We start from the raw sequence: 19,506 nt of genomic DNA, 5'->3' as shown, positions 1-19,506 counted from the left end.
CTTATTTATTGCTAAAATACCCTAAAAATGATCAAGTATGGTGGCTAATAATAGGGGAAAGGTTTTCTTCATATCATTGTTTCCTCAAGTTGAGCAAATACTTTGCAGCTATTAGCCGCAATAGCGGCTAATAGCCTTGACATCTGACATTTTGCATCCAATAGTAATTAAAGATGTATGACAGTAAGGTAAATGCTGACAGTTGCAAAAGGAAGCAGGAATTGCAACCTAAGTGAGCTTTTAAACATTCCTTGGGATAGTTTTAACAGATGAAAACAGAACTAGGTCAGATTTGTGCTGCTCCAGGTGTTTCCTGAAGGACACCATTAGCATGAGATTCACTCAGGATTAATACCAACTCATACGATTCCTTGGGAACCAAAAATAGCCTTTACCAACTAGCATAGCTCTTGCTGAAGTCACCACTCTTTGGGAATCTTACTTACTTTTACATCCTGATTTTAACTATTGTGCAGTGATATCGGTATGGCAGAATGCATTTCAGCATCCAGATGCAACCCTGCATTTAAAAGCTTGGAGTGGTATGGCAACATTGGAAGCACTGGAATCCCCTCCCCCCTCCAATGAGAAAATAGCATTGCACATCTAAAGAAAACATTCAGCGAATGCATAAAATCCTAGAAGGGGCTTATCATTGATGCTAACCCAAGGCTGGAGGGAGAGACTTTTTAAAGATAGATGGATCTCTAGGGGGGATTCTGTTTGAGAAAACTGCTGAAGTATGCAGTTATGATAGTGTAGTTCTTTGTAACCATACTCACTAGTGTAAGCATGATTAATACCCTTGCTGCACTTGACAGCATATCCCTAAAGGTAGCTGTGGAAGCTCAGGAATATGTGGTTTTAAGATCCAGTGCACCTTTGCCTACTTCAAATTCAAATACTGCACACTTTCATAGGAAATATATTACTCTAATAAAAATAGGGAATTGCCTGGAACTAATCTGGATGGTGAGTATATAAAATCGGCAAAGTTCTGTTCTATTATCAGTTTCTTATCAGAGCAATTCAGTGTGGTAGTTTCCCATTTCATTCATTGGTTTCTTATTTCATCCATTATAAATATAGGAAAATAAAGTCTTTGTTGAGCTAACTCTTCATGGGGCTAGCTGATTTTCCCCAGAAGATAAGAAATTAGAAGTAAGTTCAGCTTTTCTTTCTGCTATAAGAACTATTTAGTGTGAATTACAAATCTGACAGGTAAATTTTTTAAAAATACATTTTATATTTATGTTATTTATATTTGTGGTTTTTTTAATCAAGTGATGGATAAATACAGGAACTATTTAGTTCCAACCTGGCAGAGCAGAAAAATAAGAAAAAGGAAAGCCAAGTTCATAGTAAGGTAGAAAATATGATGATTCAGAGCTAAGATGCAGTACTGTGTCTTTTAACATCTTAAGAATTGCAGCATTCAGCAACAATTGTATAATTTATTCTGTGCTTGGTGGAGTAATACAATAAATATTTATTTTGGATGCAGACTGAAGACCTGTGCAATGTGAAATGCTGCCTCACCCAGCAATGGTGTTCCTCCCTTTTCTTAGCTTAAAATGCATTATGTGTCTAAGGAATAATTTTTCAGTGCAGTGCTTTCATTCTTATGTTTCTGTGCAAACAAACATACCCTTCAATGTTGTAAGAAAATTGATTGTATTTTATTTCTGTGACATCACAAGAGCTTTTCTGTTTAGTTTGGTTGGTTCACTTATCTATTCCAGCAAGAAAAGATAGGACTGAAGCCTGAGATTTGTTTAAAAATGATAAGAAAATACTGATTTTCTTTGTGTATAATATTGAAATGGGCCTGATGAAGTGAATAAATAGATAAATTTATACTCAAAGAGGATTTATCAATGAATCCCCATCAGATTGGAAAAGGAATCAAGTGGGTTGCTAGGAGAATCAGACCTGGCTTCTCCAATGCTTTTAGTAATGGCTTGGATGAGGAGGTGGAAGGAATGCTTGTTAGATTTGCCAATATCAGAAAATTGGATGGAATAACTAATATAGACAGAAATAATATTCAGAGCAATCTTGATAATTTAGAGAAACACGCTAAAAGTAATAGGAAATAAATTTAACAATGTGCCAAGTTCTTGACTTAGAAAGCAAAACTCAAATGTAATTCTACGCTGCCAAGAGTCTTTAGAATTTCAGCAAGATAGAAATACATTAATAAAGAGAGATATCGAGGACATCTTGGTAATGATGCTTGTAAAATATCTCCGTAATTTAGAAATGGAATATGAGACAGGAGTGTGATGTAGTTTTTTTTAAAAAGGCAAAGGCAAGTTTAGACAGCATTAACAGAAGTATATCTATCAAATCATGGCCATAATAATTCAACTTTATTCTTAGTCAGATCTGCACCCCTGAGGACTGGTTTCAGTTCTCAGGTAATATTTTTAAAGAAATATGAAACATTGGAGCAAAGAAAAGCAGAAAGGATGACCAGGGGATTAGTAAAACTGAAGAGCAGTTGAAGGAGCTGAATGAGTGATGCCCGGGGGTGGAGGGGTGGAGATGTCCTAATAGTTGTTGGACAGCAGCCCAAATTATCCAGAGAGGTGATAGGCTCCCCTAATGCTTTTAAGCAAAGGCCAGATAACTCTCTGCCTGGGATGCTTTCATCTGGATTCCTGCAGAAGATTGGACAATGTCCTAAATGGCGCTTCTAAATTTATGTTTCTGTGATTCCAGTATCACACACATCTCTCTTCAACTGCAGGAATGCTTTTCTTGCTCTTGACTTAAGGCCGAAGCTTTGTTTTAATTAATCATGGCAAGTGTCTTTCTCTAAACTAGCCTTGCTTCTAAGAAAAAAACAAAACAAAGCCACACTGCTAATAAACTACGGTGCAGGGCTGATTTCTGTTGCAATCAGAACCAAAATTAAGCTATACAATGACCATCCTAGTCTTTCTTATTCAGTGGACTTGGAATAAATTGCCAGGAGTTTGGCCTAACAGATAGAAGTGTGTGTTTTCTCCATTAAATTCCTTGTAAATGTATGACTTTTATTAATGAAATGATGTTTTCTTTCTGACTAACATTACATTACTTTTTGGAGTGTTTGGTTGTTTTAATTCTAAGAGGCAGTCCTGGATTTCTTTTGGCCTAAATCCTACAAATTACATATTTTTTGGCAGCAAATACTGTTTTGAATATATAGGAGAAAAACCATAAAATAGGAAAATTCCATCTAAGGCAGGATCTCTGAGTGAATTATAGAAGTTCAGGAGAAGTATCAGATATGATCCAGAATGACTCATTGTTTTCTCACCATATCATAAACGGAACTGAAAATGTAGTCAAGGATCTGTCCAGCCAAGTGCCTCATTAAGGAATGCCACCATCTTTGGCATATTGAATATGGATTCAAGTTTATTCTAAAATGCAAACCTGAATCCAGATTTCTGGGATAATTGAATGTTTTCTAGCCTTAGCAAATTATATTGTGCTCTTTCTGTAAACTGCCAATCTGTATCTGAGCCCAGTTTAAAGCGTGTGTATTGGAATTTAATTTCTTAAAAAGCGAAGAAGATTTAAGTTGTTTTAAAGTTCTGCCTTCAGCCTTTCCAGATGTGCTCTTGTTGGGATCAACCGGTGGTTTTCTCAGGCACAAAACACTGTGGGACCTCCACAGAGTTTCCTACTGCATTTAAACATTAATGATTCTTGGAATAATCTTGTGGCTGCCCTACTTTCACTGAGCAGACTTTCTCATCAGTCATTTCATGAAGCTTCTTAATCTTCATGGAGTTAAAACTTCACTGGGTCTCCTTGGACCCAATGAAGGATTGGAAAGGTTACATCACGCTTGCCCTACAATTGGAAGCCAGGGCAAAGTCAGAATTTCCCAATGGGAAATAGCAGGCCCTTAAGCTCTTTAGAGCTGTAGCATTACAAAGGAAAACCAGCTTTGCTTCAGTTTCAAATAAAGTAGTGCAAAGCAAGAAATCGGTTGACTTGCCTTCCCTAAACAGCTGACTTTGGGAGAACAGGCAGGTTTGGAGCCACAACTGAATTGCTGCAAGCAACACACCTCCAAATACACTTCCCCAGTCCTTGTGTTGCACGGAGAAAAATTAATAGATTAAAGCAGGGGTGAAATGCTTCCGGTTCACCTGAATCGGTAGTAAAAAAGGCAACTGGTTCGCTGAACCAATAGTAAAAAAAGTTTAAAAAAAAGTTCTGATGATCAGCTGAGTGATGCACGATTGTCGGAACTTTTTTCCCTTTTTTTTAAAAGTAAAAATGCTTTTAAAAAGTAAAAAAAAAAGGCTCCGACGATCACAGCTGTGCCGCGCGATCGTCAGAGCCTTTTTTTACCTTTTAAAAGCATTTTTTTACAACCTATTTGCCCGCATAGGTTGTAAAAAAATGCTTTAAAAAGTTAAAAAAAAAAATTTGGCCACACCCACCCAGTCTCATTACCCCCACCACCACCACCAAGCCATGCCCACAGAACTGGTAGTACAAATTTTACATTTCACCACTGGATTAAAGTGTCCATGTCAATTAGAAAGAATGAATGGCTAAGGAGGGGGGAAATATATATATGTTTAATTGCTTTCCCTTTTACTTTCCCCAAAAACTGTGGCAGACGATTGGAATACCCAGAGGGCAGATGCAGAAGGTGATACTGGAATTGCAGTGGGAGAGACAACCGGATACTACCTCTGTCTTTTTCTTTTTTGCTGATGGAAGTCTTTTGAGAAGAACTCAAGAACTAAAGTTCTTCTCAGTGGTCTAAAACTTTGGAGCCAGTTTGAGATGATCAGATGGAGCATTTTCCTTCCCTTTGTTAGCAAAAAGCTGAGGCCTGGATTGCCTAGCATTGTGATCAGATAAAATTATTTGGCTACTTTTTAATAAGGAAAGCTTTGTGTTGTATTTTGGAACAATTTCCACTAGAAGCCTGAAAGCAAATCTATTAAATGAACTCTAAGCCACTGTCATAAACTAAGATATCAAGTATGAGGTAGGAAATTAATATGTCAATATTCATGAGAAGCTCTAGGAGCTGAGTTCCTTGTAGGGTTTTGAGCCGGGATTATGTTTCCTCTTTTGTTGGAAGATACACCACAGTATATTTTTTAAATACCGGTAGGTATGTTTGACCAATAACATCTAGATAATTATTTTCAGTTGGAGTCATGTTTAATAATAGCACATGCACTTGCTTGGTAAAATGAGAAGAATTTGCATTATGTTCTATGCTATTTCTATAAACTTTATCGTAATAAATTGAAAGCATCTGTCAAGGCACAGCAGGTTTTCTAATCCTTTAATATAAAGAAAAATGTTCCCTATCCTCACTCTGACTTACTTGCTTTCTATAGTAATGGAACAATTAACATTGTTGGTGCCAAGAGAGGTGTCCTTAACTGTATGGAAATTGTTATGAACATATGATTACCGCACCACTGTTGTAAAGGAAGAATCATGTTAATCTATAGTAGCAAAAGCCAGGAGGAATATGGTAGAATTATTTCTGAATGACACATTTTATCATTTCCTCAGACAGTGTGGCTAGATTGGTGTAGATTTAAGTTGGGATGGAATGGAGGGGAAGATAAGTTATACAGATGTAATTTACAAGTACCATATGTTAAAAATGTACTATGTTAAAAACCTATTTTGTTTTAGCACCACCAAATCTTTATTGTGATAGTCCTTTCAGTTGTTCCCTCATTCTTTTAAAATTGTATGTTTTAATTATGGTTTCCCAAGTGTATCATAGACCCCTACTAGGGTAATTTACACAATCTATTTTTCTCTGCGTGATCTATTTTAACATCTGTGATAATTGTTTTGCTTTGGTTTCATGAAGATATAATCAGTCATGAATAAGGCTTGTTTGGGATATATAGGATTCTAACAAAATTTTATATAATTGTTTTCACATATTTTCCATTGCATTTTTCTTAAATGAGTATGGTTGCTCACTCCATGCTGGTATTTTCTCTATTTCTAATTTCATACCTAGATTACTATACATTGAATATGTAGTTTTTTAATGCATCATGAACCAAATTATGAAATCACTCTGAATTTTGAAGACGTACAGATACAATTTCAATCTGAAATCAGTTATTCCTGCCTAACAGATCAAAATATGTCTGTGTTAGATTCTTATTATATATTTGTATATTATAAAACATTGTAGGCTAACATTTTTTAAAAGTCCTATAGAATTTATCATTGAAACTTCACAAATGGTGAGCAAACAAAGGAGTAGATGAAAGATGAAAATAAGACAATACTGTTAATATAGGATGAGAACAAAGAAGTTAAACAGGTAACAGGAACAGAGTTGGAAGGGACCTTGGAGGTCAACCCAAAAGCTTAATGTAAATATTAGCTTTTGATTGTAACAAGAAAATAGTTACTCTCTATCCCTGAAAGTATGTTTACTGATTAGTTTCATGTTACATGATAGTTGCAATTGATGAAATTATTAAACATAAAAAACTAAAACTTTATTTCAAGATGTGGAAGAATACAGAATTGACATGGAACCAAAATAAGTAGACAAATTGCTGATTGGCCCCAAAGAAAATTAATATCCAAATTGTACAATTACTTATTAGAATTTGATAGAGCAGAGGAGTGAAAGAACCGATGATTGCATGGGTTAAAAATATAGGGCATAATATAGATTTAGATGATTGGGAAACTATTTGGAACAAAAATTACACATTAACAAAATCGGTTGCCTATAAGGAAAATCAATATAAAATGCTCTATTGTTGGCACTTAGCCCCAGCAAGGCTGGCTAAAATGTACTGAAACTTAAGCTCAAAGTGCTGGAAATGTAACCAGCACCAAGGTACCTTCTTTCATGCCTGGTGGCTATGTCCTGAAGCGAAAAAGTACTGGACCAAGAGACAAGGTTGGCTACAAGACCTAATAAATTGTCAAATTGAGCTAAATCCAGAAACATTTCTCCTGGGAATATTAAAAATAAATTAGATTTTAAAAAATAACAATATCTAATCCTACATATATTAACAGCGGCAAGAATTGCGTTCATGCAATATTGGAAGGAATGCAATTTACCACCAGAGGGACTGATCATCCAGAAAATATATGAATGTGCCGAAATGAATAAACTTACCCTAGAATTAAAAGAAAAAGATGATTCAGAATACTATGAGGTTTGGGGAAAATGGTATAGGTGGATAGACAATAGAAATAAAAATAGATAATATACACAAGGAAGTTGAGGATTTGACATTAAATGTATAAATATGTATATAATGTATATATTACATAAAGTGTTAATCCAAAGTATACAAAAATGACAGTCTGACTATGTACTAGAGTTATGGAAAAGAAAAACTACAATAAAAATTATTTTTTTTAAAAAAACCTACTGTATTTCACTACTAAATTTTTACACGAATACATTCCTCTACAGTGAGATGAGACATGTCTTATGATCTTGTATCAACATACTTAGAAAGTTTTGTCCTAGCTTCCCCAAATGGGTATGTTCCATGCAAGTTGTGCTGAAGTTCAAATTACTTTCAGGCTTGCTAGCTGGAGTTGTTCAGAGTTAGTTGAACATACCTGGAAGTCACCAAACAGGAGAAGACTGCTCTGAGTTAAGCACACAGAGGCAGGGAAGTTGTATGAGTATTAAACTGCTCGACCATTTAAATAGGGTTTGTTTTTAAAAAGGGATTGTCTGAGAATATAGATTTCTTTTTTTCCCATTTAGGGCAATCACCTTTTTTCCAATGAGGAAAAGAAGAACCTTAACCACCAGTTCATATTAGTAAGCTATCTGTGTAATTTAGACCAAGATTTCTGTTTTGGATTCTAGTGTTACCCACATAAAAGCATTTTTGCAGTTTTGTTTTTCCCTTTCTTTAACAAAGATTTGTGATCCGAAAAAAGAAAATAAAAAAGGAAAAAATGAAAGGATTAGAAAATACATTGTGTTCCAGATTTGCTCTTAAAATTTCAGGAACAAGGCAGGGCAACTGTACAAAAGAAGACTTGTCTAGAAATGCACTCGGTCTAGTTGACATGTCAGTCAAAATCATTTTTTGTGTACTTATTTAAAGACATAAAGAATTCTGTGCTGCTATTTTTAAATTGAAGTTTCTTTTACAGGCTTATAAAATAGATATGGAAACCACTGTACTTCCGTCCCTCTAGAGTCATGAACACAGTATGGAGTCATTTGACAGATAATATTAAATTATAATAGCTAAATCTTATCTTACGAAGTATTATATTTGTGAAAGTTTGGCCAAGGTTTCTACAGTAACTATACAGCTTCTAAAATATAATCACTAGCAGTGTTTGGGCTGCACCTGGATTACCCTGATAGCTGGTCTCCACCTTTCTTTTCTCTAGGAAATACGCCAAGCTAAAGCTCTCTCAAAAGGGCCTTTGTTAAGAAATAATTTAAAAAGTGTTTCGATGTTGATACAAAAGGAAAGGGTGCTTGGGAAATAAGGCTTGAAGGAGTGAAGAGGCAACACAAGGGGGTGAAACCTTTTTATTTATGGTAGTTAAGTCTACATGAGGGACCTTCTAATATATGAGAAAGGAGGAGCACTACAAGTATCAGGAAGGAAATCAAACTGGAAAGTAAGGTGAACCTTCTACAGGAGTTTCCCATAGTCTTGGATTGGCATTTGTAGACAAAGAGTGTGAGTTGCTGCTGATAAAATGTTGCATAGCGTTAAAGATTTTGAGCACCAAAGTAGCAGCTTCAATAATACAATCTATCCAATCAGCATTGGTAGCCCAATGAGTAGGCATGAATTGTAAAGTCCTCTATAGGGTTGGTCAGGAGATCCAGGCAAAATAAAGTTCTTTCTTCAGGCTCTAAGTAGAGAATTTGACCGAAAAGCCAAAATTCATTTTCATTTTCTGTAGAGTGCAAGCTCATTTGTTGCCAATAGGATTGCCGAGTTCATAGTCAAGGTTGATCGATTGAAAGCTTATTTTATACAATGAATTGGGATAAAATAATGTGCTTCGTTTTACAACTTTTGTACATTTGCATTTCATGCATCGTATTTTTGCATATTGACATTGCCTTTCATTTTGATAAGGTTAGTTGGCTAATGTATAAAAGTAAATGAATGAGAGAGTGAATGATATAAACTGTGGGTAGAGACTTGTGAGAAGGGTCTGAATGTAAGTGCATTGCAGTGCCAGTATACTACAACCGCCAAATGATAAACCAGTGCAAACCCAATCTTGCTCGTAGAAGAGAAGGATTATCTGTATGTGTATTTATTTCAAACCATGCTTTAGAACCACATGTTCATATCTATTTCCTAAATGTTCACATGTAGAAAGCCAATGTACGTGAAGCAAGGATGGGATTGTTATATGATTTGTGAAATGAATGTTATTTTTTTCCAGATATGCTACTATCTAGAGTTGGCTTGGATAACCCATGAGCTGCAAAACATACATATTTTAATGGTCCTTTTTGGTCCATAAAGTTCCCTAAAATTTGTTTGACTTCTGAATAACCATGGCAATTGCTGAGTAATTGTCAACGATACCTGGCATAATAGCAGATTCCCAAGATAAAGATTCCCTACTATAAAGTAGTTATTATGTTATAGGGCTCCACAATATCCTTAAATAATCTTTGTGGATGTCTCTAATGTTTCTCTGAAACAAAGAGCAGATACAGTTGTGTCAAAACATACAATTTATGCATTCAGCTTAAGGGAAATAAGAATGTTCTGAAGGAAAGATTGGTTCCTGACACTAATTTATTCAAGTAGCTTGAAAGAATTGCAGACTTTTTATTGTTACTTTGGCAGCATTGTAATAGCCTGTAAGGCTATCTAGCAGCTCCTGACTTGTGGGCAGCCTTATACCCTCTGACCAAGCCCTTAGAGCCTTAACATATGCCATTCAGAGAGGTGTAGAATCAAGTAGCCTGTAGGCACTCTTAAGAAATGGTTGCAAGCAGGTTCAGTTGCTGAAAAATCTTGCCAAGAAAACTGCAGGGGCTTCTCCAGGCAGTCTCTAAAAATCGGATACGATTAAATGAAATGGGGGGGGGGAATGTGATAGATCTAAGTTTAATTTCTGATTGGGCTCATCTCTAGGAAATATTTTCAGACAAAATCTCAACTCTGAAATAATTACATATCATGGTAAGACATTTTGTAGTTTATGGCTTGGTAAACAAACAATATAATTTATAGTGCTACCAAATTGCCAATATCGTGTTAAGCCATAATATAGTTTTCTAGGATTGGATTAGTGTATTGCATGAATTCAGTCAATTTTGTTTGCAATTCGTGATTCAAGATTTAATATAGAGTTGCGAAAGGTATGCTGCAGGGAGTCTACTTCCTCCCTTTACCCCATTAATACTTTTGCCCCTTCTTTGGTTTATTTTTTTAAATGGGGAGATTGCAGAAACATAACACACTTTGGATCTTAATCTTTATTACACCCTCCCAAGTGGATCCTGTCACCACCTAGTCTTGGTGTGTATCCTGAAACTGTATATTCCTGACTTAGTATATTGTATGACCCAATTTCAGTTCAGCATATTCAGTGTCATCTATGAGTAACAAAGATGTTTAAAAGAGGAGAGGGTAGGCAAAAGGCTGCTGAGCTATTGCTCAGTAATTTCTGTAGTTTTGAACAAGTACAGTGGCTCCATATTTGTAGTGCTCTAATTAGAGATAAGTAGGGATGGTGAATTAAGGACACTGTTAAGAAAACTGCAAAAGGGGACAAACAGGTACATGTGACATATTTGGCATGGGTCTAGACAGTTATTGAAAAGGGTTAGGCAATCCAATTGCAAAAAGGTTCATTTTCCAACTGGAGTGTCAAAAGATGACAGGATTTAGGCTGTTAGAAAAGAATCCCAAAGGTAAAATACCACTTAAAACTAGTCCCATGTGGAGTAGAGATTCTCTGGCTCCTACTTTTCTGGATTCTTTGGCAGCTGTTTATTATATGACAGTATCTATGGGCTCATATCAGGGCCGGATTTAGATGAAAAGAGGCCCTAGGCTATTCCACTTATGAGGCCCTTTCACCTATAGTGAAAGTGTAATTTTAATTTTGCTAACAATATGAATGTAGACCCCTCTTGATCTTGAGGCCCTAGGCTGAAGCCTAGTTAGCCTATAGGAAAATCCGGCCCTGGCTCATATTTTGCTTTAGAAACAGCAGAACCTATTATTTTGTCATATGGGCTGTGGGATCTATTCTAAATATATATCCTGAAGAAAACTGAGAGGAGTAAATTGAAGACCCTATTATGAAATATAGGATATATTTGGCAGGACAATTTGTGGACAGACAAGATCATCATTGTCATATGACCTGCTTGTGCATTTCTGGAAGCAATTAGTGGGTCACCAACATTGGTCCAAGGTATTTTACTGCCTTAAACAAATATGGTGCACCTTCTAACACTAGATTAGAAGTGGAATTTTATTTCAGCACCAGTGACAGCATCTTTCATAGCCCCTGAGGACAGCAGGCTCACTCAGAAAACAGGAGGTATAGTTATTATACACACAATTCTCTCTTCCAACAACTTACAATTGTTCCAGTTTTCCCAAAAGGAGGTGGGGAAGCTACTCACTCTTCCCAATTGCCCAACTGGACTGTTGTGAACAATCCATATAGAAATAGCATACTTGACAAGATGAATCTTTGGTGACTTAGGAAGATTGCTGTATACCAATCTAGCCTCCTGGGACTTTAATTTTATAGTAAAGGAAGCCAGTTGTATGTTAAATGCTTGGACTGTCTAGCACAGGGGTGTCAAACTCAAGGCCTGGGGGCCGGATCCGGCCTGCGGGGTGCTTAGATCTGACCCGGGGGGGGGCGGCCTGGAAACAGCAAAGAACCAGCCCGCAGTGCCTCTGCTAGGTAAAATGGAGCTCGGTGGGGGGGGCTGCGCACGGGCCCCCCATGCCCTGTTTTTGCTGGCAGAGGGCTATCAAAAGAAACTAAAAACAAAAGGAGAAATTTTGCATTTGAGCATGCAAGAAAGGACAGGAAAGGAGAAAGGAAAAGAGGAAAGACAGAGAAAAAGAAGATGGAAAGAGAGCAAGGAAGGAAAAAGCGGAAGGAAGAAGAAAGGAGAATAAAGAGGGAAGGAAAAAGAAGGAAGGAAGGAGATTATAATGAGAGTGAGGGAGGGTCTCAGTGAAGTCCTGCCTTAGCACTTGGCCAGCACAGGTGCCCTCGACACAAGTCCCATGTCACGCCCACCATGGCCACGCCCACCATGGCGATGCCCCCACCCCAGCCCTCCAAGGCCAAACACAACCGTGATGCAGCCCTCCATGAAATTGAGTTTGACACCCCTGGTCAAGCATCTCCAGGGACAGAATCCCATATTGCAGGTATTTCACTCTGCTAGTCATTGCCAACTATAGGAGGCAGTGCAGAATCGGGTAGGAATCCTGTGTCACCAAGATTTTAGAGGGCTATTGCCAGCTTGAAGACATGAAATTGAACTGGATTGGCCATTCAATAATATAAAATTATAAACCTGTGCCATTTCAAAAATACAGCATGGGAATAATTGAAACCAGAACTTTGGCTGTTAATTAGATGAACACAAAAACCAGCTACAGCGAATCCATGCTGTAAGAAGAATATGATACCCTCCAGGGATGCTGGACAGTATCTTCCATCATTTTCAGACAGATTGACTGAGAATGCTGGCTGGGAGTGATGGGTTCAGAATGCAGGGGATCAGTCCCCATCACCGAGTTGGGGACTACCCTAAATTTGAGGAGAAATTCTGATTTTTCTCATGCAAATAACATGTCTCCTTAAAATGTAACCAGCTTCAGCCAGTTACTGCCCTACTTCCATTTCTTTCTTCACTTTCTCTACATAATGTAATATCTCTCTCTATCCTACTGCAGGTGGACTCTCCTCCAATGGTCAATTTAGAACTCTACAGCAACAGTTTAGCTCCAGATCCCAAACCAATGGCACAGATCACAATGGTTTGGTAAGTAGAGCTGTTTCTGTTTCCTGTTTCTATTAATATTTAACCATACTTTATTCCCACCGTTATTTATATTTTTCAGTGCCAAAGGATTCTTATTTGGGTGGATAATTTATATGCATATATGTCCTTCCTGTTGCTGACTTCCAGCACTGCAACCTTTAAATGATGATGCCATACGATACTCTTGTTTACCCTAGTAATGGTGTCAGGGCAAGCAGGGCCTATTCTTAAACCCCAATGTTACTGAGGGCAGCCTGTAGCCCCCAGAATCCCTGTAATAGGTGCTCATTAGTATATAGATTAGATTATTTCAAAATATCTCAGCTGATCTAATAACTGGCATGAAGGAAATGTGTGTGTGTATGTGTATATGAGACAGAATTTATCTGCATTTGAAAACAAGTATTTTCAAATAACTTTCCCTTCTTTCTTTCCTTCTTTCCTGCCCCTTGCAGCTCCACCATTCGGTTGGCAATAATGGCTATAATTCTGTGAAGGCTGCTGGCTGGTCCTCCCGCTCAGCAGTGGATCTCAGGCCCAATACTAGAATAGCTTCTATCAACAATGGCACTGGCCCCAAAAGTCCACTGTATGGCACGAATTACAGTTCCACCACCCGACCCAGGTCTTTCAATGACAAGAACTACCGGAACTGTCAGAACTATGACACCATGTCCTTGCACTCCCTGCGTCTGACAGACGGACCCTGTGCCCCTGGGGGTGGGGATGACCACTACAGTGTAATGTCTGAGATGGATCCAGTGACCCAAGCAACTCTCTATAAAAACCGGGGTGGTGGTGGCTTCCAAAGATCCTACACCTTTGAGAGGCAGATGAGTGCTGGCTCTAACGCTTGCGCAAAGCGGCCTCTTGACTGGATGGATGGTATGGTGGTCCCACAAATCAGGCCCGTCATCCGTGCACCGGCCATGCGCACATTGCAACGTTTCCAGAGCAACAACCGCTCCCGATTTAGTACAGGCTCTTTCAGTGGCACTCATACCTCTCAAGGAGTGGCTGGGAACACTTATGCTTCAGTGGAGCGTACTTCCCGTGCCCCCTCTGTGCACAGTTTGGCTGAATCCAACCACCATTTGCAAGACCTGCATGGCATGGACATGTTTGATGGTCAAAATACACTGATGTCCCAGCAGTCCTACTCTGGTGGGTAAGTGTGCTGTGAATTTATAGGAGTGCAATGCTCTGGTCCTAACTGAGCTGAGGAAACTGGAACAGATGGCTTTCAGCCACTTAGCTGCCCTGAATTCCAACCAAATCAATTTCTATTGACAGCGGAAGGTGAGAATGACATGACTGCAGTTCAGGCACACAAAGTATATAGTCCTAGACTGAAACCTAGCCATTGGGGCATAGAGCATTTAATATTTGCATATTGTTTCTTTGCCTGGGTGTTCTTTATTGGTGAATCTGGAAGTTAGGGTACCTGATTATCTGTTATGCCTAAAGGACTCAGGTGGCAAAAGTATGATATCAGTCTCTGGATCCTGCCTTTACTGAGCAGGAAGCCACCTAAAATAAACAGCACAGGAAAATAATGCAAGTTATGTTCTGTGTGCTCACTGATTTTCATATTCGGGAGTTGTAAATGAGATTATTCTGAACCTGGGCAGGCATTGACATTTCTGTCAGTCCTAATTAAACTTACAGGGTGTTGGTATGTGGCATTTTTCTATAACAGATGTTTATATAACAGATGGGTTATTTCAGTTATTCCTTGTTGACTGACTATAGGTGTAACAGCTGAGATTGACAAGATAAGAACCATTGGTTCACAGACTAGAAATAGCCAGATTGAAAACATATCTCATCTTTTTAAAGCAATAGGGTGAGCCAATAGGTTTTGGTTAATTGAGAAAAGTGAAAGAAAGAAGCTTAGAACTGAAACAACTGGGAATGAATGAATTAATTTTTACCTCTCTCCCCTCACTTCTCTCTCCCCCTCCTTCTCCCTCGGTCTGTCCCTCTCTCTATCTCAATGCATTGCATTGGGCAAGCAGCTGTTAGCACAGAATCTTAATTTTTTATCACAATATAAAATCGGGGGGGGGGTTGTTCTGGAGTTTTTCATTCTGAGAAATTACATTTGTGTTTGCAAAAAATAAAGCAAGTTATTATGTAAGGGGAAAGGCTTATGTAAGGGAATATTGAATAGCAAAAGCAAAGTAATAATTTAGAAACTTGATGTACGGTATGGTCTGATTATCCCAGCCCTGTAACCCTATTTTATCAGGCTCTTTCCTTATTAAGTTCTCTTCCCTCCTCTTCCCCATCCTTTTTTTAAAGCAAGATCTTTACGTTTTGGCAAGAAATTCAAATTCCTTGTATGCCTCAGACCAGCTAGCAGGGCAATTATGTATCTATATGCATATACATAGTTTTCTTCAGTAGATATAGGTAGTCGTCAACTTACAACTGGTCACTTAATGACCATTCAGGGTTACAACAGACACCCCCTACACACCTCCAAAAGGTACTTACAACCCAATTTTGAAGTTCCAACAGCTGCAACCCTGTGCAGTCATATGATTGCATTTTGAGCAACTGGCCCACATTTATGGCCATTTGCAATGTGCCACAGTATATAATCACATTTTTTGCTGGTTTCCAGCATGTACTTCTAGTTTCTGACAAAAAAAGCCCATTGGATAAAATAGATTGACTTAACGACCGTGGTATGCTCACTTAATAACCATCCAAAAAAACAAAATCAGGAATGGTCAAGTGGTGACCCGCTTAATAACTCCAACAATTTATGACTATAATTCTGGACTGAATTACAGATAATCCTAGATTATCTAGCCCACAATTGAGCTCAAAAATTACGTTGCTAAGCGAGAAATTTGTTAAGTAAGTCTTGCCCCATTTTACAACATTTCTTGCCACATTTGCTAAGTGAATTGCTGCAGCTGTTAAATTAGTAACACGGTTGTTAGGTGAATCTGGCTTCCCCAGTGACTTTGCTTGTCAGAAGGTCACAAAAGAGGATCACATATGACCCCAGGACACTGCAACCCTCATAAATGTGAGTCAGTTATCAAGCATCCAAATGTAAATCACATGACCGTAGGGATGCTGCAACGGTCATAAGTGTGAAAAGCAGTCATAAGTCACTTTTTTCAGTGCCATTGTAACTTTGAATGGTCATTAAGCGAACTGTTGTAAGTCGAGGACTACCTGTACAGTTGAATTTGGGGGGGGGGAGAATGGGTAAGCACAACAGTCAGATGAATATTATTAAAAATCTCTGTAAAAAAGGAGAAGATTTGAAATGGCATCATGTCCTCTCTGGTTTAATTTTGGTTTCAGATTTGATGACATTGATCTTCCCTCTGCGGTGAAATACCTGATGGCCAATGACCCCAACCTCCAGGTGCTTGGGGCTGCTTATATCCAGCATAAGTGCTACAGTGACAATGATGCCAAGAAACAGGTGAGGCTATGATAGATGGATTGATAGCTGAAAGGATGCCTAAGATCCCAATATAGTTTGCAGGTTTACTCAATGATGACTCACCTTTAAGAGGTTATGTCATGCTTTGGTTTTTTTTTAATAGATTTTATTTATTTAAAAATACAAACAAAACAAACAAGTAACAAAACATACAGAACATGTAAACAAAAATTCAAATATACATCTTATCAAAGTTGTTGCAACTGTAATCTATGTTTTTATTTGTGCTTTTGACACCTCCTTGTTTTGGTCTTTCTCTTATATCTATCTTTGTAGTTCACTGTTAACCTGCATTAGTGGTTTGTGTTCCTATCTCTATATTACGTCATTCCAATTTCTTCCTAGTCTTTTTTTCCTTTTCTATCTTTCAACCAAGTGTACCACTTTTCCCATACTAGATAATAGTCATGTTCCTCTTTTTCTTGTAATTCCTTTGTGAGTTTGTCCATTTCTGCACATTCCATGATTTTACTAATTACTCTATCTTCTGTTGGTATGTCATTACTCTTCCAATTTTGTGCAAAAATTATTCGTGCTGCTGTTATTATATGAATGATTAAATACTTTATTTCCTTTTCGTATTGTCCATTTATTATACCTAGTAGAAAGGTTTCTGGCCTCATTTCTATTCTTTGTTCTGCAATTTCTTCTATTTGTGTTCTAATCATTTGCCAGTATTGTTTTGCCTTTGGGCAGGTCCACTACATGTGATAGTAGGTTCCTTTATGGAGCTTGCATTTCCAGCATGTTGGGGAGGTATTGGGGAACATGCTTTGTTAAAACGGTTCTGGTGAGAGGAGTTCCTGCATGTTAAGATTATTTGACTGAGAAAAAGGCAGCTTGCTTAGAGACAGGATGAGAGGTGCACATGGGTGGAGATGACACGGGATGAGATGGCTCCACATCTCCCCTCTTCTCTCTTAAGATGTTGGCCACTCTCCCTCTTTCCATAGGCTCGCAGTCTCCAAGCCATATCCAAGCTGGTGAAGCTCTTCAACAGTTCCAACCAAGAGGTGCAGCGCCATGCCACTGGTGCCATGCGCAATCTTATTTATGACAATGCTGAGAACAAGCTGGGGCTGGTGGAAGAAAATGGAATCTATGAGCTGATGCGCACTTTGCGGGAGCAGGATGATGAATTACGCAAGAATGTTACTGGTGAGTGAACAATGTTGTAGACAAATTGCGGGTGGAGGATTGGGAGCATGGATCTGTATCCCACTCAAGAAATAGGAAAATTAAAAATAAATAGGAGAAGTCATAATTTTTTTCGAACTACTGTATTTTTCGGAGTATAAGATGCACCTTTTTCCCCCCTAAAAGGGGGTGAAAATTTAGGTGCATCTTATATACCAAATGTAGCCCTGTCCACCCACTGGTCCCCACCCTTTGGCCTCTGCCTCGCAGCAGTTACCTACTTGCAAGCAAACAGCAAGAAAAAACAGCTCCTTTCAGCTTCAGCACAGCCTAATTTTTTTTTTTTATTTGATTTATATCCCGCCCTTCTCCGGAGACTCAGGGTGGCTTACAATGCGTTAAGCAATTAGCACAAGTTGATTGGATCGGCCTCCCGACTCTCAGCTGATTTGCTCCCAGCTGTTTTGTGCAGGGCTCTGCTGCTTGCTGCAAAGAGGTAAATTGCTGGAGCAGATTTTTTTTTCCTTGTGCTAATCAAGCTATGATGAAAATGAAAATGAAAGTAAAGCAGGCTGTTTGCTGTTTGCTGCAACGAGGCAGAGGGAGATTTCTTTTTCTTCTTTTCCTCACCAAAATAGGTAAGTGCGTCTTATACTCCGGTGCATCTTATACTCCGAAAAATACGGTAATTTCAAAATAGTCTTTCTTTCCCCACCCTTCGGCCCAAACAAGAACCTAAATGCATTCCAATGTCACAGAAAAGAAATAGGGAAGCTGCCAAATATAGGAGCCATGGTGGCATAGTGGTTAAAATGCATTATTGCAGGCTAACTCTGCTCACTGCCAGAAGTTCGATCCTGACTGGCTCAAAGTTAACTCAGCTTTCCATTCTTCTGAGGTCAATAAAATGAGGACCCAGATTGTTAGGGGCAATATGCTGACTCTGTAAACTGCTTAAAGAGGACTGTAAAGCACTATAGAGTGTTATATAAGTCTAAGTGTTATTGCTATTATTATAGCCTTCCACTAGAAAAAAGTATGTCTTGCCCTACTATTACATATAATTTCCACTGTATCTTAACACAAGGGTCAGCAGAGGAGAAATCTTAGTATAATGAGACTGTTCCTTGTGATTAATAGCCAAATGTTACAATAGGAGGAAGCAATTTTTATCTTAGAGAAATTGTTCTTAATGGGAAATAGAAACAATTCTGGCTTTTTAACAAAAAAAAATTTTTTTTTAAATTAAAAGATACCACTGCATCAACTGGCTGAAAGTGATTCAGCTTTTATAAAGCAATGCTAATATTTTTTTTCTACTGTTCAACCAAATAACTACCAGGTAAATTATAATAAAATATAAACAATAACATAACTTTAATCTAGAAAAATAGCTAAACAGAGGAAGAATCATGAGACAGATGAAGTTTTCCTCCCACTGGTGTTGCTAGACCTAAGATTCCATTATAAAATGAAACCAAGTTTTAATGAAGCTTTGTGTAGAGGTGACATCTGTTATTCCAAAATGTCTATTAAATATGAAGGTATGTCGTCATGGCCAGTTACGTTATTTTTAATGATTTTACATATTTATTATAATTTCATAATTGCATAGATGGCATACATAATATAATTTGTTCAATGTCATAATCATGCAAAAATGAATTACAGATGTTGCAAAGTTAAGGTAAATTTAATGCTTCATCAGACTACTTAAGATGTAATGGACTTGTTTGTTACATTGGAGAGATATCTGTTGCATATTCACATTAAATGTGAGTCCATGAAATTATATGCTGTATAAATAATTAGTAATTGAACATGTGGTGTGTCTGGGGTATGGAAGGAGTAAAAAAAAAAAAGAATAAGGAGAAAACAG

General features: G+C 37.9%; 1 protein-coding gene across 4 annotated transcripts in view; it reads left to right on the top strand.

The window, feature by feature from the left end:
- Positions 1-19,506, top strand: part of PKP3 (plakophilin 3) — a 74,957-nt gene that overhangs the window by 42,502 nt on the left and 12,949 nt on the right. For all 4 annotated transcript variants that reach the window (XM_034416705.2, XM_034416707.2, XM_087883244.1 and 1 more), the window contains 4 exons: positions 12,930-13,018; positions 13,474-14,186; positions 16,346-16,469; positions 17,444-17,648. In XM_034416705.2, the coding sequence (XP_034272596.2) occupies positions 12,930-13,018; positions 13,474-14,186; positions 16,346-16,469; positions 17,444-17,648 (1,131 nt within the window). The remainder of the gene's footprint in view (positions 1-12,929; positions 13,019-13,473; positions 14,187-16,345; positions 16,470-17,443; positions 17,649-19,506) is intronic.

The sequence above is a fragment of the Pantherophis guttatus genome, chromosome 1 (assembly GCF_059756535.1).
Source record: "Pantherophis guttatus breed Tessera chromosome 1, ASM5975653v1, whole genome shotgun sequence".
NCBI classification, from domain to species: domain Eukaryota; kingdom Metazoa; phylum Chordata; class Lepidosauria; order Squamata; family Colubridae; genus Pantherophis; species Pantherophis guttatus.
This window is presented reverse-complemented; position numbering and strand designations above follow the sequence as displayed.